Below are 22,500 nucleotides of genomic sequence, written 5' to 3' on the forward strand. Positions count from 1 at the left end.
GCTCTCTGAGGCTGGTTAGAGTGTGAGTTTGGGACACTATGATTTCTATGATGTGGTAAATCAGCATTTCATTTGATAAAATTATCATTGTCAAAGGTCTTGACGAAAGCCTGTCAAAATTAAAGTTTGGTTTAGCTTGAAGAAATTGTGACAGAAATAAATTACCAGTGTACAGCAGAATGAAAGTAATAATAATGCATTATTAAAACATATATCACACATTTTAATTTATTCCATGTTTTCATTATATCAGTAAACCTGTAGAAATATGTTTGTTAAAAATAAAATGAATTGATAAATTTTCATTTAATATCATTTGCAAGATTAAGTTGTTAATATTTTATGTCTTTATTTGATTACCACAATTTTTGATAATCATTTTGTATTAAATGCACAGACACTATTTAACTGAACAAAGATGACATCACTGAATTCAATGATGAACTGCCTTTAACTATTATTTTGCATTATTGACACACTGTTCTCCTAATGAATGTTGTTCAGTTGCTTTGATGCGATGTATTTTGTTTAAAGCGCTATATAAATAAAGGTGACTTGACTTGACTATTAAATCATGAATCCAGACAATTAAAACAGAAACTCAGTTTTCTGAAGATTTTATTGTTATTATTATCAATATTAAAAAAGAAAAAGTTCATCTTTATAAAAAAATAAAAAAAATAGTAAAATAATAAAATCAAATGAATCACACAGGGACCTGTGAGCATATATCCAAGGTGTCCTACTGTTAGAGTTTATTGTGGGTACACAGACAGACTTAGAAGGCGGAGATTGTTCTCGCCCACCCAGATTCTATTCCTCCTCTCCAGATGGTATAGAGCCACTGCTGTACTTCCGTGTCTCTGTGGTAATGTGTGGAACAGATTCAATAAGCTACCTCGAGCTGGATGTATGTTTCTCCCCCATGTGGCCTTTTTGCTCAATAAAAGCACATTTATCTGATTTCCTGTTGTCTGCCTGTCTCCTTCCACATTCTCAAAGCAGAAGTAGTCGTCAAGACAACAGGGCGGACAGTCATGCATGATGGATGTCCTTTCGCATGGGAGTTCAGGTCCATTTTGATTACGAGGTGAATTCATTAGGCCCACATGTGTGAGCACGCCATGGAGACGAGCCAGCTAAATGTCTCTTGTTTCCTGCCATATTACCATGGTAGTCTTTTTTTTTTTTTTTTTTGATTAATTTTAAGATGAATGGCCTAAAAGAAGTCTTTATATATGCACAAGTAAATAGAGGGAGAGAGAGAGAGAGAGAGAGAGAGAGAGAGACTAGTATGTGTGTATATTTTAAATCGTTAAAAGTATAGCTGAATTAGGAAAATGCCTTTTTAATACTTTTAAATATTTGTTTCCTAAAATAAATATACTATCAGCATTTTGGGGAATTTTAATCAACATATTCAAAATAATAATTTCAAAGCAGAGTCAATTTTTTTTAATTGTTTAAATCAATAAAGCTATTCTGAATTATGCAGAAAATAATAGCTATTTATATTTATTAGTGTGGAAACAACTACAGTATATCAAACATTTGGAAACTATGTATATAAAAAAAAACATACAGTATGTTTTCAATCTGGATAACAATATGTTTACATTGTCATGCATGCAACTTATTTCAAATATATTTTGAAGTTAAGAATGAACTGAAAATGACAACAGGAAACTGATCTGAAAGGGTCTTGATGTTCTATCAAACATCTACAACATGAGATGTGAATTCCCATCATGCTATTCATTTATTTCATTTTTTTTTTCATTTATGCCATTCCATTGAACAATGGCACCTTTTGTTTCCCGCCATGCTCTTGATGTTCTCATTACTGTCCTCTTCTCTTGTCATGATGACAAAGTGGGTGACAGTGTCTGTTTTTTTCGACAGGCCCATTTTGTGTTTGTATTTATCAGAGAGAATGTCAGAACCTTTACTCTGCCTCTCCCACTCATCATGTGCTTGCTGTTTTTAGCATACACTCGCTGCTTATCAAATATTGTCATACGTGCTTGAATAAACAAAAGCACCCTCTCATTTTATAATGCCTGTAAACAGAGCAAACCATTCACCTTGTGTCTCTCCACAATCATAGATTTGTATTTTTTCTTCAGAGTCTCCATTAAGTGTAAAAATAAGTTTTAGGTAGCTACAAAAAAAAAAAAAAAAAAAAAAAAAAAAAAAAACATTCAGTGTGTTCGATTTTCTCATCCACTTTTTTTCTTCTATGCTTCACTAATGCAGTTCATTGTGATTTATGAAACAAGATACAGGTGATTTCACGTTATGGTTGTACATTAAAGGGCAGAATGCAGTTTTTCATAAATCTTTTGAATGGTTGCTGCAATACATTGAAAGAAATGCACTGCCGGTAGACCCATCTCAGGCTGTTCATAACAATGCTTGAGTCAAGAGCTGAATCCACCGAAGGAATCTGTATTCAGCTACTGGGAGCACTATATATTTTTCAAGACATGCCAGACAGAAATGATGTTGCGTTTCACCTTTTAAAGTATTTTAAAGCATTATAAGAGTCAACTACAAAAGCGCCTAGGATCAACCTGAGGAGAAAACACAACTATCAAACAGAGGTTTGCTTTTAGTGACTGACCTTTCAATGTCCTCACTTCCCTGTAAACCTGTAGCAAAATGTATTGGCACCCATAGCAGCCACATCCTTGCATGCTTACAAGACAGCCAGATGGTCAGGTTGATCGTCAATGCTCAAAGTGCAATGCCAAAGCATTCCTTGCTTGTGTTGTAAGTGGCATCACTTCAAAATCATTGGGTTGTCAAAATGAGTATTTTGCTGACCTGTTTCTCAGACACAGATACACGTCTGTCTATCAGTAGAAGTATTTTCATCATTCATCATATTTCTGCCTAAAAGAATATACTTTTGGTCGATGTATTTTTGGAAGGTTGTTTATATATATATTACAGATTTTTAAAAATAGTTTTATGGTACATAGACATGTATAAACGTACACTGTATCTGCTTTACGAGAAATGAAATTGCAACTCAAAGGTATAGAAATGGATTCAGACCTCCAAATGTATCCGTAAAGAGATGGAAGAGCTCAAAAATATTCCTAACCCACACACTTTCACATTTAAATGGACTCTTGCTCCAGGTGTATTAAAATAAATCAAATCATGTTGGAATTGCTCTGTAATATCTCACTGTTATAGTGCGTTTTCAGATATGCATTATGTAAACATTATCCTATCCGCTTGAAATGTTTATCCCCTGTATTCATTGTGCCCATAATTCCTTTATAAAGAGAATTTGAGCAATTATGAATCATTGTGTGTTGTAGTGGCTGCAGGCATTCAGTGTGAATCTCTAGAGGAATAGAGGTTATTGTGGCCTACCTACACGCATCTGTGAGGGCAGCGTGAATTGTTTGTTCAAATCAAACCAATTTAACACTGTCCTCGTGGCGCTGTTGTTCCCCACACAGAGGAAAACCAATCGCAAATCCACCTAGGACTGATTTACAGCGCCAGAGGAGCAGATTAAGAGGCCGTCGATAGCATCTCAAGTGTTCGCCGAAAGAAAGACACCTGTCCTGCCAACAATTCCCCGCTTCAAAAGCAGACATTAACACTTCCATTAAAATCTGTCACCCCTCTTTCTCTCTCTTCTTTCTGTGCTATGAAGAGAAATCGCAGTCATTCAAATGCTAAGCGACTTTCTCTCCCCTGTGGATATTAGCGCAAAAAGAGCCATGCTCCATCATTTGCAAAGAACGTCAGGGTGGGGAAAAAGACACAAAATGAGCCAACAGTGACGCGAATATCCCTCACCTCTGCAATATCTCTTCACATTTCATTACCTTTCCTGTGCCGCAGACCAACAAAATGCAACAAAAACGTCAGTCATCATTAGATCGCTGCCTTATAAGCGCACTAAATTCCTAATGCCACATATGTAAGTGTCTCGCTGATTTCATCATGCTCGGCAGGTTTCCAAGAGCTAATTTAAATTCATCTCTTCACGAGCTCTTAAATAATATACCAATAATGACTGTAAACGGATCAATGGGATCATTTTAAAGTGTGAGCACTAACTTTGCCTGTGGGCATCAAGCTCTTGTACTGTCTCATCTCATTATTTATGTATAGGGATCTATGGAGTATCCACTTCATTAAAAGACACATCTTTTTATACATTTTTTATTCTTATTTCTCAACAGGTTACAGACGGAGGCACTATTAAGCAGAAGATTTTTACGTACGATGCTATGTTCAATACCAATTACTCCCATATGGAGGATTACCGGAGAAGGGAAGACCTGGTGTATCAATCGACGGTCCGGTAAGAGCCTCTAGTTGTTATATGATGTCACAAAAAAGAATATGTCTGTAATAGTGACCATGGATCACAAAACCAATCAAAAATTAAGTTTTGATCTATTTATGGTAGGAATTGTACAATATATCTTTATGGAACATGATATTTACTGAATAATTTAACGACTTTAAACATTAAAGAAAAAATAATTGAAATTGAAAATTTATCCGTGCGACTAAAGGTTTTTTGGTCCAGGGTCACATATGATCTCTGGAAATGCCAAATTTTATTCATAGCACATTGGACTGTAATGATAATGTAGACAGTAAGACTGGCAACTTGCCTGGCTTGCATCATTTCTGACTGTGTTCATTTCCTATTGCTCTTCTACATTACTATAAAGAGAAATGCCTTGGGTTCCTTCTGCATTAACTTTCTTATGTGTGCATCAGAAAGGCATTTTTGTCGTTTCTTCAATGCATTTCTAAAACGTTAAAATTAAATCAATGTTTGACACCCATTTCAGCATATACCTATAATTTTTAATAGTCGACCAATCAGACCAATGTGGGGCAGGATTAGAATATTAGGTTTATTAACTTGTTCATTAGAATATATGCTAATGACACTTTTGTTTAACAGGGTCATATGATGCAGTTTCAAGTTTTAAGTTAAGTTGTATTTACAACACTGCTCCAGAACAGTTCAACCCAAATATTCAGATGTGTGCTGCACATTTTATGGAGGATTGTTTCCTAATCCTGAAAGAGTAGACTAGTTCTGTGTCCTGTGTATACCCTTACGAAAGGAAAATATATTTACCAATATATTTCTTAAAATATATTGTGATATATTGTAATATATTATATTACAACTTTTTATTTTCTAATATTTTATATGTTTGAATACATTTAATAATATATTGATGATACATATATTATATAATATATTACAAAATATACAAATGATTGCCGCTTTCATTATATTGCAATATAATGGAAAAAATAAATATATATAAGAATATATGCCTAATATATTACATGATATTTTCCAATATACTGCAATATATTTTTGTTTCATAAGGGTACTGGTCCCACAAAGGCCTAAAAAAGACTATTTAAGTAAAATATGACCTGATTAAGAAACTTTCCTCAGTATCCAGTACTTTTTAGTATGTTCACCCAATGAGCCCCAAGCCAAGCTCTTCTTCTGGGCCCTCAGTTGCAGTGCTCCCCATTCAGGAAACGTCATCTTTAGTCTTCCCTTTTCGAACATCTGCTGTAGTGTTTCACAGGCCCACTGAGAAACAGACGTGTTTCCCAAGTCATCCTTGATACCTGAGGCTCAGCTTCAGGTAGAAAAGCATAAGCAAGCCCCAGAAATATTTTCTCATATCCGCTCTTCTCCTCAACAAAACATACAGGTGTCTTGTCAAACCAAAAGCTGGTACAAATTATTAGGTAAAGAGCAGAGAAAGGAAGGTTTTGATTACTAGTTCAACCTGCTGCAAGACTAGCTGCATTTTTTTTACATCGCATACTGTATATGTGCACATGTGCATCAAGTCAAGCAGAGTTTTTCAGGCAACAGGCTACAATACCTCCTTGCTTTGCTTGGAAAGTGGCACAGTGTATGATGTGTATACACACACAGAAACAAACACTCCTACCCAGCAGGAAGTAAATTGACTGTCACACTATAAGCAGCAGTAGGGATCACCTGTATTGACCTCGCAGTCTCACATAATGCTCGGTAAGGAAGATGGCAACTGCAGAGACCATCAAACTCCATGTGCAGTCTCCTAAGTATAAATACATACACGCATAGTGAAATCCACTGAAAATGAAAAATTATTTATATTAACAGTGATTTGTTTTCAAACACAAATATCTACTAAAATATTTGTAGTTCACATGCACTTCACAGTGCATTGTAGTTCATATTTTTTCACAGTGAAAATCCAAGTCAACTCAGTTGCCCTGACACGCAGACATACAGTCAGAAAGAAAAAAAAAACAATTAGATAGATGGATAGACATTTGATAGATAGACAGACAGACAGATATATAGTAATTTCCCCTGTAGCCTCTGACACAGCATTCTGCGGGAGATCCAGAGCACCCAGACAGGATATTTCACAGGAATTATCTCTGATTTTCATTCCAGAGTGGCAAGAAGCCACACCGGTAGGCCTTGCCACTCTAATTCAGTTCTCAGCATTTTGTCTGAAAATAAATGCACCAGTAAGGGTCTTTCTAGAAATCGAAAACAGAGATAGACATGTCTGCCTCTAGCTGGGCCACAGAAGTTTGCTTGTTTTCACATTACTGCTTCATCTGCTTGCATGCTGCTCAGAAGTACGCATCTCATCTCTTGGAGTATTGAGGAATAATAAAAAAGCTTTTGTTTTTCCATTTTGAACAGCACAGGATTTTCCAGTCCCATCAAAGTCTAACATGACAGTTTGAATTCCCTGAAAACTCAACACCACACAAGGTGTCAAATGAGACATTATTACAGCGCAGATTGAAATTCATTGTCTTTTCTAAACTTTACCCTCACAACTCCCCTTAAGGAGGCTACGTTGTTGAAGGCATTTGAAAAATGTATTATGTTCAATTTTAATATTTAATATAAGTCATAATGTTAGGTTTTTTTTCTTGTTCTTCACTAGCTTCTCCTTGCTACAAAGCTGCCAGTCTATTATGATGGAAAGTTTGAGCTGTCAATCAAATCTCAAACAGGTCCATAGGACCCTCCCCCTTGCACTCTGACCTGGCTCTTTTCTCTCATTACCATGGACACCTCAGTTCTCTACCTGTTCCTATGAGACCCAACTGCTCTTGGCAAAACATTCAGCTTTATACTCAGAAACAAAAGCACTTACGCCCACTGGGCCCTCCAGGGCCCTTCAGGAGAAGCCCGTTCTTCAATAAAAGCCCCTGATTATCACTCACATCTATCAGATTTTTTTTCATGCCACTTCACCGAAACGCGACAATAGTGTTAAAAGAGAGAGATGAAATATGCTGTGTGTCATTGAAGCATGTGATGTCTCTTTTTAGTCTGGAAGTGAGGACACTGTGTAGTGGAGCAGCACTGACTGTTATATACCTTGTTGAGAAGGTGAGCAAGATGGCTTGTGTTCATGCCATTTGTACTGATTTATGACCGATTCATTTCCAAATGTGGGATTTGTGGTAGGGTTAATTTTGTCAGTCTTTTGAATTAGTCTTAGTCCTGTGTCAAATTAACTTTTTAGTTATGAGCATATTTAATCAACCATGTTCTGTTTTTGTTTAGGACATGTTTTAGTCTACAAAATATCTGAGCATTTTAGTCTAGTTTTAGTCGTTGAGTTATTCTGTTAAAAAAAAAAAAAAAAAATCCTCAATGTTCTAATCACACTAATTGTTGTAATTTTAAAATTTCTGTTTAGATTATAAAAACTTTTTACGATACCATTCCTATAGTATTTCTAATAATTACATTCCAAATTCCAATAATGTTTTTCTATTAAAATATATATATATATATATATATATATATATATATATATATATATATATATATATATATATATATATATATATATATATTAATCACAACCACAATCACTAGCAAAATAGTAGAGATCGCATAACAGAACACAGTACATCTATGTACTGAAAACATCTCACATGGAGATGGAAAAATTAAGATGGTACTTCTGCAATGAATAATGAGGAAGTGCGAATAATTGCCACAGTGCAAAAATTAAGCAAAACACCAGGCAAAAAATTTATCCTTTTAACAGGGAAGCTCTGATTTGTGGATTTGAGCTAACCATGAGGCTATAGGCACCAACATGGATTTGAACCCTTAATATCAGACAACGGCACACATGAAAGTTTGTGTAGCAGAGGCATGAACAGCAGCCTGTAATCATATTTTGTCTCCTTTAAACTATAAAGTGTACTGTTCATTCTACCTCATGAACAGTTAAATGTTCCCTACTTATGCTTATAAACGTGCAATACCCTTATATTTATTTGTTAACCCTCCATCCTAGAACATTCCTGCATCTCACTCAATCCTATTCCATTATCATTTATAGCACAATTGTTTATACACTTATTTATTTGCCAATTAGTAAATTGTTTTTTTTTTTTTTTTTTTTTTTTGTCTGTGTGTTGTTGTCTCTGTGTACTGGAAGCTTATGTCACTAAAACAAATTCCTTGTATGCGTAAGCATACTTGGCAATAAAACTCTTTCTGATTCTTCTGAATCTGTACTGTTAAATTTTCCATAGTGCCTTTAAAGTGGGAAATGTGCATCATTAGTACAGTTGAGGTCAAAAGTTTACAGTTTTCAGCTCTTTATGCATGTTTTTTTTTCCCCCTTCTTGAGCATAAACTTCTGCAATAGTTGCATATCAGTCCCTCAGTTGTCCTCAGTGTGAAAAGATGAACCTCAAAATCCTATAGTCATTGTTGAAAAGGGTTCAAATACACAAAAATTGCAGTATTAATACTAATATTTAATATTAATATTAAAAACACACAGTATTAAGAATCAAGTGTATGTAAACTTTAAAATGGGGTCATTTTTATAAATTCAACTATTATTTTCTCTTGTGAACTATATGTATGCATCCTTTATGTGTATATATTTAATTCAGGTCAGTACTAAATGAACAGTAGCATGCATTTTGTATGATATCTCTAATTCGATGACATACAGTAGTTAACATTTTCTAGATTCTGAAAGGGGATGTAAACTTTTGACCTCAACTGTACATTTATTTGCCAATTATGTAGTTTTCTAAATTTAAATTTATACTTTCTAACATTATATTTGTAAACATCTAGGCCATTTGATTACCATCAGCCTTGCCAGTAAGAAAAGTTACATCAATGGCCTCACATTGATTTTATTGTACAACATCTTGATTTTTTTTTTTTTTTTTTTTATGTACCATTTTTAAGTTCAATTGTATGGTTTTGTTTTTGTTTTGTTCATATTGGAAGCTCTTTGAAAGTTTGCAGAGGCATCCTAGTGGCATTTAAATTGAAAAGTTTTGATAAAAAGGTTTTCTTCTTCTTCTTCTTCTTCTTCTTCCTCTTCTTCTTCTTCCTCTTCTTCAATTCAATTAAATTCAATTCAAGTTTATGTATAGCGCTTTTTACAATACAAATCGTTACAAAGCAATTTTACAGAAAATTATGTTTCTACAATATTTAGTACCGTATTTTTCTTCTTCTTCTTCTTGTGAACACTATGGTGTTTCAGTAGAGATTGTATTAATTAATTTTTTTTTTTTTTCATGTTGTTAGACCCTTTAAAACTATTTGAAAGTTTGCAAAGAGCCCCAACGGTTTTATAATTCAGGCGAAATTGTGTAAGTGTGATTTTAGCAACCATGGATTGACGTCAGCCATTGAAAAGTTGGCCAACCATTACTGTGGTTACAATGAGCTTCATTCATGAAACACAAATAATTAATTTATTCAAAAATCTATTCATGGATAAATTGCCATGTTGAATGAAATTGGTCTGTGAACCATTTTTAACTGAAGTTCAAGGCCCTATAAGTTAATGTTCGAGTGAAAGATCACCTCAGCAGACCTTTCTGTTTGATGACTCATGAAAACATGAGCTATTGTGAATATTCCAACATCATAAATTCAGCCTCAGACATATTCTAACATCATACGCCCACAACACCAATAAGAACAGGCCTCAGCTGAGAAATTCATGGCACATTTCTGTAATTACAGAATGTTATATTCCTGGCAACGAACACTCTGTCCTTCTCATCACACACACACACACACACACACACTTAAACACACTGCAGAGTGGCAGGACCTGGCTAGGCAAATCCCTTCTTACCTCGGTGTGATTTAGTGCTAATCGGCTTTTTATTACTCTCTGATTAACAATCCATCTACATTTTTAGAGCACAGTTAGAGAGAGAGAGAGAGAATACAGAGATGGTGAGAGTGAGAAAGACTGGTGGAGAAGCTGGAGTTTCAGTCCCATTGAGGTTATTTTGAAGAACTGAATACCATAGCGAGCCAGACTATTGTGCAACATCGCCAGCATTTCAGCAATCCATAGAGGAAGTATGCAACAGAGGTGAGAGAATGAGCAAATAAGAGACAGCGAGTGTCGAACGGTAGAAAGAAGGAGAAGTGGAGAGGTAAGAGAGGCAGGAATTGATAAATGTGCTGGCTGGAATTCAGAGACCCGGGCAGTAAAGCTCATCCAGAGAGAGGACACTTGCAGGGTGGAACGTGAGACCAATGCCAATGTACAAAGCTGGAGCCAAACCTCTCATCCAATCATCACGGTCCATGCATGTCAAGCAGCCCTGGAAGTAAAAGGAGGGGAAAAAAAACGAACAAAAACAACAATAAAAACTCTTAAAACTGTCAATAGACAGGGATAAAATTATGGACATCTATGAAGAGAAATGGCAGAGTGGTTTTGTTTACAGCCACTGCTTTGTTGCTATCGCCGTGATGGTGAACGCACTGCAATTAACTCTGCCTGTGTTTCTGCTCATCAAGTCTAAGTGAGCTATCTGAGGTGTGGGGGGAAAGAAAGCCGCGGTGGGGAGGGGTGGAGGCATACATGAAAAGAATGCTCATGGGCTTGTGCTGAGAACTCACCCGCTGCCCTCATTCAATATAAATGAGCTTGGTTTCACTTCTTCTTGTTTTAATGGGGCTGAGCAGCAGGACATTGTCGACCGGCGTCAAGCTTAAGCAGATGCTGTTGAGATTGTTAAAGGATCACTTGACTGAAGTGAAAAAGGATGGGATTTTTTTTTTTTTTTTGTTATCATTATTTTTCATGAGACTTGAGAAATTATGCTATCCAGACTCAAAAGATTTGCAAACAAAAAAGACCAAAAGTGTTTAAAAACAAACTACACTGCTTTGATCAAAAATGTATCACAGTTTGCAGACAAATAATAGCAAATGTTTCATGAGCAGCAAATCAGTATATTAAAATGGTTTCTAAAGGGTCATGTGACACTATAGACTGGATAAATGATTTTTTTAGTTATAATATCTCATGCAATTTTGCTTTTCAGTTAAGTGTACTTGTTGGATGTTTTTCATGAAAAGCAAGATAAAAGACTTTTTTTTTTTCTTTTTTTTTTTTAGCATATAGCTTAAAATTGGGCATCATTCTAGTTTCCGAGATTAAACTTGGCTCACATTTTCTAATCTATTTTTATGGTTTGCAGCAATAGCCACTTTTACTCAGCCAGTACAGTTAGTAATACAGCCTCCTATTTGTTTTATTGGGTATCCTGAGAGAGAAGATGCAAAGAAAAAGAGAGGAACATAATGAAAAAGGAACACATCTACAAAAATGAATCACAAAGTCGAGTATTTCAGTATTCCTATCAGCCATCATCAGCATCTGCCCCCCTATGTGGGGCTCCAGGGATAGCAGAAACGGATGGATGGAGTGAGGAATTATGGGAATGTGTTGAGCCAGCAGACAGACAACTGTTTTCTTAGGCAGTAGTCTCTTTTATTTCACCTGGCACATTACTATGACAGCATACCTAGTTGCTCCTGCTTAACTGCAGTCTCTCCTCTTCTACAGGAGGCCAAGAAGGACAATTGTCCTCGATTTTGATCTGCTGCCTGCAGCTGAAAATCTCATTTTGATCTGCATTGTAGTCCATGCTCAGAATGCAGAATGAAGTCTTTGACTCTTTGGAGAAGAAACTTTAATAAAACAATTATTTTGTATATTTTATTATTTCCTTTGTGAAGAAGTGTGCTATTACATTTATAAGCAAATTTGATTAAAAAAATTAAATAAAAATAAAAAGCATCATTTCAGTTGCCAAACTTTGCTTGGATTTGTTTAACAATTGCTTGAATCTAGTTTCAGGATGTACTGTATGTCTGTCATGGGAGCTTGACGCAAGCCTTCATAAATATATTCAGTCTTTGAATCACTGAAAATGTCTTACAGTTAATTTTTTTATCTTTTTCCACAGGCTCCCAGAGGTCCGGATCTCAGACAACGGACCTTATGAATGCCATGTAGGAATCTATGACCGAGCGACACGGGAGAAAGTCGTCCTAGCATCAGGGAACGTCTTGCTCACGGTGATGTGTAAGTAAAAATGCACTTCCGAAATGTTCCCTTCTGTATTTTCTCTCCATCAGGCTTGTGGAACAGCATGCACTAATTTGAAACCGTCTTCAAACAGGAGAACGTAACTGTACAGTATATTCAGGATTAAGTGGACCATAATTTGCAGAGAACGACTTTTGGCATTATGTAGTTGACATGAAAGTGGCAGCGTTGCATCCAAAAGCTGACCCCCAATCTCTTTCGTTGTCCTTTAACTGGTCGCATGAGGCTTTGAAGTGCTTTATCCTGTATTTGTTATTTGGAAGTCTGCCGTGTTTTCTCTGTTAGAGCTTGGCAGGTTGCTTCTGAATGGGCTGATCATTAAGGCTGACTGTCTCCATGTGATAAGGACCTTTGAATGGGAGGTAGAGTAGCGTCTGTGTTTGTGTTTGTGCGTAATTCATAACACTTCACTTTGAACTTCCCCACTTGCTTCTTATATTCAAGCTGTGCCGCAAAGCATCATTTGGGAAACTCGGAGGCGATGAAAATGCAAAGATTACAAAAAGAGATGATTTGCTTTTAATCGTTTTACGCATGTTCTCATCTCTCTCTCTCTTTTTTTTTTTTTTTTTTTTTTTTGGTAAGACTTTATAAAAGCTTCCCTAACTTTCGTAAATAAGGCATAAACAAGCCTTATTAGAGAACATTATCTAATGCTTTGCAGTTCAAAATTCTACAGTGAAATACTTTAAAATGTAAAATAACTTTTTTATATTCATGTTTGAAGATAATATGCTGCAGCATGGTTTCCCAAACGGGGGTTCAGGAGTTGATGAGAAGCTGATATTTAATTATGTGGAATGTAAAATTAAGATAAATAAATGGAGCTGCATGATAATTGCAAAATAGTTTCATGCTACTATCAAATTTATGGCTTTCTTTGTTGCAATTTCAATTTCAATTTTTTTTTTTTTTTTTTTTTTTACAGTACAGTTGAAAGTACTTTAAAAAAGTTTGAAAAGTTTTACCATTTAATTATTTAGTATATATATATATTTTTTTTTATTATTAATAATAAAAAAATTGATGACTGGCTGTTATATAGAGCTCATTAGCAATTATCTCTATCACCAAATCAGGGAATCATCCTGGAAAGCTGCTGAGCTCTCTGATAAGACAGACTGGAAGTCGATGGAAAGCCCTAGAAGGGCTGATGTGAATAAATATGCCCCTAAAAAAAAAAAGAACACCACTTCCAGCCCCTTGAGCTGGAGAACACAACCCAGTAAGAGCAAATTACATGCTCGTCAGAAGCCCTGTCGATGGTAGAGTTGATATTAATGGGCTGCTCTTTATCAATACGAGATGTTTTGAAGAATCTAGCTTGTAATTGGTTAGGAATCGAAGGAAAGTGTGTGCACCTCATCTTACTGACACTCGTAAATCCCAACACCTCTACAGGGGAAGAAGTATAGCCTCTGGCATTGTGGCTAATTGCCATCTAAGCTGAAACAGAATTATTCATAACCTATTAGTGTGGCAAGTTCACCGGGTGGATGGGAGAAAAAAAATCATGACGAGTGAGAGAATGAAAATGAGTGAAAAAGAGTTCATTAATAGGAAGCCTTGCGCTGGCATTATTATAATTTGCTAAAGGACGTCATAAATAAGAATGTCCGTTTTAATGAATTTTTGCTAAGAAATTCAATCATTTGCTTTTTAGGATTAGAATTGAAAGAATTAGGGTCTCTGAGGCTCAACTTCATGCTAATTCAAAAGTCTGGGTTGACTCTGCTATGAACTTCAACTTTAGCGATTGTTTATTTTGGGAGGCAGTGTGATTAAGAATTTGAATGTGATATGAGACACATGGGCTTTGGCACATAAGAATTCACTCAAGCCCAAAGTATGCTTCAGTTTTGCATATGAACACAGCTGCTTGACACATGCACACTAAAAGCTTCAATCCAGTGTCTGCAAACACCCCCCCAGTTATGACCAATTAAAAACATACTGTACTTTTTTAAACTAGTTTCAGGTATTTTTAACCTCCTCACACAAGCGTTTGTTGTTGTTGTTGTTGTTGTTGTTGTCATGTTTCTTTTCAACTGTGAAACAATGGCCCTGGCCAATGTAGCCAACTTGTGGACCAACTCATTAGTGCAAAAGAAAATTAAAGCCAAGGTTAGAAATGTTACATGGTACACCATGCTAATTATGAAAATTACATTACTGGATAGTCAACATGTAAAAAACGAAGTATAATCTGTGTTCAATAAATCTCTAATGGCACCATTTATTTGAACATGCTGTATGCATTTTATTTGACAAATCATTTATTTTCATGAAATTGTCCATGATCAACAGAAAATATACAATTTGCTTTCTATTGGAGACAATAGTGTTACATGAAGATTTGATCATTGAGAATATTGCAAAGTTAGCTTCATTTAAATAGAAATGTGAATTTTTGTATTGAAAAGTATGAGCGTGGGTTCATTAAATTCTCAAAGCAATATTTCAGTGCATTTTGCAGATGGTTAGCATTGTCTTTGCAGAAAAATACTGTTTATTGATTCACCCCTGTAATGTAGGAAGTCATAAGCAAAAATGGTCACAGGAAAGTGAGACGACACATGTATGCAGCCGTACATTGCTGCTTGGTTTGATGGCATCTTTCTATATAACCGTTTTCATGGCCTTTCTGTGATATACAAGGGTATACAAATTAACATTTTCCCTTTTAGTCGGTGTTGAAAATGTGCTCTGTTCTCTCACCGCTGATGTTTGTCCTGTCATTTGTGGCTGGGAGGCCATCAATTGCCTTATCATTAACAAACATAGATGTCCTCATTTCATTAAATGATGATGTTTGTTCTTGCTCATTTCATAATAAGTCTGGTTCACATATCTCCAGCTGCATTTGCCAACACATCACAGGCTGACAGGCCCATGTCAGCTTTTACGTGTGTATACTTCTTGCTATTTATTTATTTGAAATTGATGCATATAATTAAATTCTAGAGGCTAAACAGTATGTTAAACTGCAGCACTTGAAGTAGCATTTAATACCAGAAGAGATGACCTTCGACAAACCTGTGAAGTAAGTCAGCTGGGCAAGTAATTCGTTCAATTAAATGCTATATTCTGTAAAAGGAAGTCCCGCTGGCTGTAAAGGCTTAAAGTTGAAAAGGCTTAGCTGAATTAAGCCTAATTCATTTATTTTGTCCACTACCACCTTTTAATTGTCATGAAGCAAGTTTAATGAACCAGGCGTAATTGAGAAGAAGACAGTGTAGCCAAGTAAAAGGGTAGCCAAAGTGTGCTCCATATGTTACATATTACAAAATACATGTCTAACTGGTGAAATATTATGGAGCCAAAAGAGTATCAATAAAGATAAATGCACACACTACATTCACATATGCACACATAAGATTCATACATAATTCATAAATACACACACAGGATACAAAATTGCGCACAAAATTCACAAATGCACACACAAAATTTAAAAAGCACAGAAGATTCACGAATGCTTACAAAATTCAGAAATGCACACAAAATTCAGAAATGCACACACAATTCAGAAATGCAAACAACATTTACAAATGCACTCAAGATTCACAAATGCACAGGACAAGATTCAGAAATGTATTTCTAATGCACACACACACATATATCTTGATTTACAAACTGCTTGCGGTCTGTGAACTTCACTGCATTTGTGTGTGAATTTTGAGACTCCTCTGACTTGGCTTGACACACAAATGCCTTTTTTTAAACAGGGAATGATCTGCAACCAATCAGATATCTCCCTTGTTTGAGCCAATCACAAGAATGCACCCCAGGTGGGGGATTGTTTACTTATAAGCCAATCAGTGAATTACTCACTTTCCTCAGCGAACAACTCACTTTCCTCAATCAGCGAACGACTCACTTTCCTCAGCGAACAATTCACTTTCCTCACGCAGCGAACGACTCACTTTCCTTAGCGAACGACTCACTTACCTCACGCAGCGGCGACTCACTTTGCACAGCCGGAAAGTCACTTTCCTCTCTCAGCGGACCACTGACTCTCTCTTCATGTAGGGACCGAATATTATAATTAAAGTGACTTCTATATTGCATCCAAAATAATATTTAGATATACTTAAAATATTCAAAAAGGTGTCTTTTTTTTTTTTTTACTTTCATTAAAATATTTCAATAAAATGAAATAATTGCCTATTGCAAATTTATGAATCCATAGTTAACTTTTTTTCTGCAGTCACAGTCTGGGCTATATGTATTGAGATATTTTTAAATTTATATTTTGTAAAAAATAATAAAAAATAAACCTGAATTGTAATCTAAACATCTGTATTTCCATACAATTTCATAAATAGGCTGTGTGAACGCGTTCATGTGATTGGCTTATAAGTAAACAACCACGTGGAGTGCGTTCTTATGATTGGCTAAAAAAAGGGAGACATCTGATTGGTTGCTGATCATTCCATGCATTTGTGTGTTGAGCCAAGTCAGAGGAGTCTCAAAATTCACACACAAATGCAGTGAAGTTCACAGACCGCAAGCAGATTGTAAATCAAGATATATGTGTGTGTGCATTAGAAATACATTTCTGAATCTTGTTCTGTGCATTTGTGAATCTTGAGTGCATTTGTAATTGTTTGCATTTCTGAATTGTGTGTATATTTCTGAATTTTGTGTGCATTTCTGAATTTTGTGTGCATCTCTGAATTTTGTATGCATTTGTGAATCTTCTGTGCTTTTTAAATTTTATGTGTGCATTTGTAAATTTTGTGCACATTTGTGTATCCTGTGTGTGTATTTATAAATCATGTGTGTGCATGTATGAATCCTGTGTGTGCATATGTGAATGTAGTGTGTGCATTTATCTTTATTGAGACTCTTTTGGCTCCATAAAATATTGCCAACTTCTTGATTACAAATAAGTGTTAAGTAATATTTCCATCAGTGCACTGTAAAATATTGGGTTCAAAAAAGGATTTTACAAACACATTTTTCAAAATGTCATCTTTTTGTATGCGGAAGTAAAAACTGCAGTGAATTTACTAAGAATCTCAGCTTGTACTATATATTCATGCATTTTACTTGAGGGGTAAGTGATGACAGAATTGTAGTTTTAAGATGATCTATCCTCTCACATTTTTGCTTTTAAACCCTCTGATCATTTCTGGCTGCTTGGCTTAATTTATAAGTGCATTACTGGAAAAGTTAGCATCAGCAATAAGCACTGTTGCTAGTAGGCAGAGTTTTATGTAAGAAACATGTTTGTTAACATTTTCTGTTGATCATGACAGCAGTTATTCATCAAATGATGAAGAAAAAGATGCACTCTTTCTGTATTTTATGAGCCTACTCAGAACCGATGCTGTAGAAACGTTCCATAGTATACACTACATTTCAGCGGTTTCTTTTATAATCTAGCTCTGTGGTCTGCAAGATGGAGAATGTAGGGTGCAAATTGTGTTCCCCACCAATTTTCTGGGTGTGTTTGCACTGTTACCTGATTTACATAATTATTTTAGTGAACCAAGCATTAAAACAGCACACCAGTGCATAAAAACAAACAACTCTATTATTGTGCACGCAACTCATTCTTAGTGAATTTTCCCCCTAGGGCACAAAAGCAATCAAGGCTCAAGGATCGTCCCTTGCTAATTCAAGTCTTTTGGTTACCATTAAAGATCTTTAAACATGGTGATAGGCTACACTGCTAGCAAACAGGTCTTTAGGGAGGAAATTGCATGTGCAAACTGATTTATCTTTTTAGTTCACTTTAGCGAAAAATGTAGAATATTCAAAGCGCCAAACCCATCTATGTCTACATTTTGAGTTCACGTCACGTAACTGTGTGAACACTTTGTTTTAACCTTTGCAGAGTGTTAGGAAGTAATTGAGAGGACATCCTACATGAGACATGAGGGCCTTATGTTTATATACATATTTAAAAAAGAGAAAACGAGAGATCTGGAGGCAAAGATAACGCTGAGCCGTGGGTGCTTGGGGAGCAATTACTCCTTCATTTCATAAACTGGTATTCACTTCAATTACGGTGCCCAACTTTAATCAAGCAGTGTGTATATATAGCCGTGCAGCTTTTATACATGGAGAAATTAATGACACCTTGCTGCAGCACAAACATGAAGGAGTTTGGAGACTGTGTTTGGTGCAGGAGCAGCTGCGATGGAGGTGGGGGTGTTGATGGATGTCTGTAGAGCGTCTGTGAGATTTTGTGTCTATGCACACACAGTGAACCTCATATGTTTGGGGCCAGACCAAGAGAACCAGGCCTTGTCCTGAGACCGTGGAAGGACGCATGTGCCAAAAGGCCAGGATATTGCTTTTGGGGACAATGTATTCAACATATTCATCTCTGAGTGGGGGTAATGTGCGCAAGGTTACCATGGGTCTCAAGTCCTCTGGCTTCATCTGGCTTCTGAGTCAAATTCATTTTTCTAAATCCATGTGCATCATTGTTCGGACATTCCAGTTGGATCCTACCTTTTTCATCATAAAATGAATGGTTTGAAAAGCATCTGAACAGAATGTTAACATTCATAAAAGCTTAATTTTAGACATGATGTCTGACCTCCTGCCATTAGTTATTTGATGGTGGAAAGATCTTTTTTGCAGTTGTTTTGCCAGCTTAGCAGGAGCCTCATTGAAAAGAAATAGAGATGCTTTTGAAAAACCAATGAATTATTCAATCCGTCTGAGGGAGAACACACACACACACATACACTCACAAGGAGTGATAAGGGAACATAAACAACCATCAACTTTTCGTTGGATTTCAAGACTAAATATTTTGTGGTCTGTTTCCTTTCAAGCTTGAGGTCTTCAGAGGACTCGTGTTTGGTGCCTTGTCAGTTCGAAGCCTCTGAAACAGTGAATTTAATCATTTGTGCTGTTGCTATACTATGACCTGTCAACTTTCCCAGTCCACGAAGATCATTTGGCTTTTGTGTTGCTAAGAGAAAACCTGAGGAGAACTGAGCGATTTAAACATCAGCAATGACCCTGAGGCCACATCACGAGGGTCCCTGCTCCTGAGAATAGACAGTTAATATACCTTCACTCGCATACAGTACAAGTAAATGATGATTTTGTAGAGAGAGAATGAAGATTTTGCAAACTTGCAGCAATAATTATATTATCTCTTGATTCTATTCATTTCTGTGGAGTAGTTGTTTGTCAAATTTACGAAATAAATACCTATGTATAGTTATTCTATATTAAATGATAAACCACAGATTATTTTATTTATCTGTACTGGTCAACATTGTGTATTTAGTTGTATAAATGTTCTAATTTCTTCTTTTTGTATGTATTTTAGATCACCTTTACCATCATTTATTGCATGCATTTATTGTGACTAACTGAAAACTTCTCGCTTCTGGTTAGGAAACAATATTAACGTGCTTTTGCATTTGAAGGCCAGAGATATTAATTGACTTTTGACCATCTGCGAGCATCAAGGGCAAAATGAACCTAGAGAGTGTTCAGTAGCCGTAATCTACCTGGTATTTTGACTATTTGAAGTGATGTCAAACCCTCTTTCTCTTTTAATTAGAAGATGATTCATTAACCCCCAATTATAGCACTATAGAGAATTGAATGCTTGATTTTTATGTAAAGGATAATGTACAGCCAAGTGTCAATTGATGTACAATAATAACCCCAAAGAGGCTCAGGGTTTTTAATTACCCAGAAGGGGATTTTTTATTACATTGAACCACCTTGCTCCCAGTGCTTTGGCTCCTTTATTCCAGGTTTGCATGTCAGATTAATGTTTTATAGTGTTTTCATGCATTGCAGTAATTAGTGGTTCAAAACAACAAAAAAATGTGCATTTTATTAATTATAGAGCACTTTAGAGGAGCATCTGTGCATTTTATGCCATAACTGCATTTTGTCCAGTGGACCGTAAACGGCAGACATTATGCAGATGGCAGCAATCCAATCACAGTGAAGTGAGGGCCTCTATATGGGCTCTATTCTAAGGGTTTTGTTTAAACCTGAATGCCTATCCAACATACAAGCAAACAATTAAAATCAAGTGCAAAATTTAATGACAAAGTATTTAATTCTTCCCCTCCACAAGCACAACAGCTTAATGAGCATTTAAAACACAAGCATTTATAAATGGGCCAGCAGGCCCTGAAGTGCTCGCAGATGTCGGAGCAATGTCGGTGGTCCCCATGTCAATTTATACCATGTTTTCAAAGTGTTCACTTGACTTCTCTCTTAAAGTATAGAGGAGCCAAAAGAATGACACACTGCGTTTGCTCTCCCATGCCGTGCTGTTGTTTAGCAGATTACATTAGGAGTGAATGTGCAATGCCTGTAGAGGATCTGCTATTATTTTCCCTGCGTGAACTGAGAGCTGTTTATTAGAGTCTGGACGAATGCACTCCTGTGGATGATTGGTTGTTACTCAGAAAATTACGCCCAGCGTGGTCAAGGCATGTGACCAATAATGTGTACTTGGATTTGAACAGAATAGGACTTCTGAATGGGTCATTTCAATATTCTGTAACCCTGTGAGTCATCTAGGTAATATATGTCTTAGAAAGGACGGCTACTTGAGTTTTGTTTCAAAATATTAGTGACAGTTTCAGTAGCCTCCTCTGAAATGTGAACTCGAGGCCACCACTGCAAGCAATTAAGCTATTTATTTTTAAACTAGCCATTCATTTTTAGAGACAAATAAACTTAGTTGACCTGAAAGGCATTATTAACTAATTCAGTGATGGAAATTTGGTTTACTTGGGGCGCATGGCTCTGACTGAAAATTTCAAAATGTATATTTGTTGTAGCCATTAAAGAAAATTAGTATTTGTATTTAATTATTTTTAATATTCATTAGTATTAATGTGTTTTGGTTTTTCACACTGCATAGCAGTGTCACAAATAAAATACAAATAAAAAAAAAAAAAAAAGTCAATTGACTCTTCTGAGTTTCTCATTAGTAAGTCATTTTCAAAATGTTTTAATCAGTGTATGAATTGACTGACTCAGTGATAAGTCATTTGCAGTTGTGTTCCATTCTAAATGGGCCATTGTGTCGCTTTTTTTGGTAACGACAAAAGGATTCAATTAGCTAATGGATTAACCTGAATATTAAATTTTTGCCTAGTCTTTTGCTTAATTGATAGATTTTCCCAATTCATACCTTTTATTGAGCCGGATAGCATATAATTAATCTATTTGCATTTTCAGTTAATCATCAGTTGGCAAGATGGCCTAACACTAAATGGTTAATTTTGTTTTGTTTCTTTTTTTTTCAGATCATTATATTTTTCGCAGCATTATGTTTTAATTGATTAAGTATTGTGTAGTAACATTGAACAGTGCTTTTACTTCAATTACTATAGGTTAATATTATTTATAGTGAATCTGTCATATCTTTTTTTTTTTTTTTTTTTTTTCTTTGCTATTGCCTTTTTAGGCTCTATTAAAGGTAAACTAGCATTTTCCACTTTCTTTGCCTGACTGCAGACTGCTTTGCCTCAATCCAAACCTTAAATTCAATGACAGTAAGTTGAAATACACCTTTCTGTACATCCTCAAAAGAAGAACTTGTGTCTCTTTGTAAGCTGTTATGTTGCAAACCCACATTTAAAGTTACAAATTAAATTTTACTATTATAGTTATTCCCCAGCAGTGAATAAAGAAAAGAAAACTCAGCAAGGGTTCAAGTGTTCAGAGCAAACATTGTTTGGAGCTTGTGACCTTTAGCAAATTGAGAGATATTCATGAAAGCTGCTTAATAATCTCTAAAGTTTCATCCTTTAGAAAACTTTAAAAGAAAATTTGCCTTGAAAATTACCTTGGATATGTATATCTAAGCCAGTGAACAAATGTGGGCATCTGAATGTTTCATTTTCTCCTGGTCTTTGGATAAAATATTATTGAAATATATTAATTAATCTATTTATCGACCTACCTACCTCCCTCTTTTACTGAGGCATATGGTATATAACTTATCTCTTTGTGTTTTCACTTAGCCTTGGAAGTTATCCCTCTCTCTCTCTCTCTCTCTCTCTCTCTCTCTCTCTCTCTATTT

General features: G+C 35.7%; 1 protein-coding gene across 4 annotated transcripts in view; it reads left to right on the top strand.

Moving 5' to 3' along the window:
* The window catches only part of LOC127968672 (immunoglobulin superfamily member 21-like), a 175,532-nt gene that overhangs the window by 106,532 nt on the left and 46,500 nt on the right, over window positions 1–22,500 (top strand). For all 4 annotated transcript variants that reach the window (XM_052570005.1, XM_052570006.1, XM_052570008.1 and 1 more), the window contains exons 3-4: window positions 4,212–4,333; window positions 12,322–12,440. In XM_052570005.1, coding sequence (XP_052425965.1) covers window positions 4,212–4,333; window positions 12,322–12,440 — 241 coding nt within the window. The remainder of the gene's footprint in view (window positions 1–4,211; window positions 4,334–12,321; window positions 12,441–22,500) is intronic.

Source organism: Carassius gibelio, chromosome B11 (assembly GCF_023724105.1).
Source record: "Carassius gibelio isolate Cgi1373 ecotype wild population from Czech Republic chromosome B11, carGib1.2-hapl.c, whole genome shotgun sequence".
In the NCBI taxonomy this organism is placed as follows: domain Eukaryota; kingdom Metazoa; phylum Chordata; class Actinopteri; order Cypriniformes; family Cyprinidae; genus Carassius; species Carassius gibelio.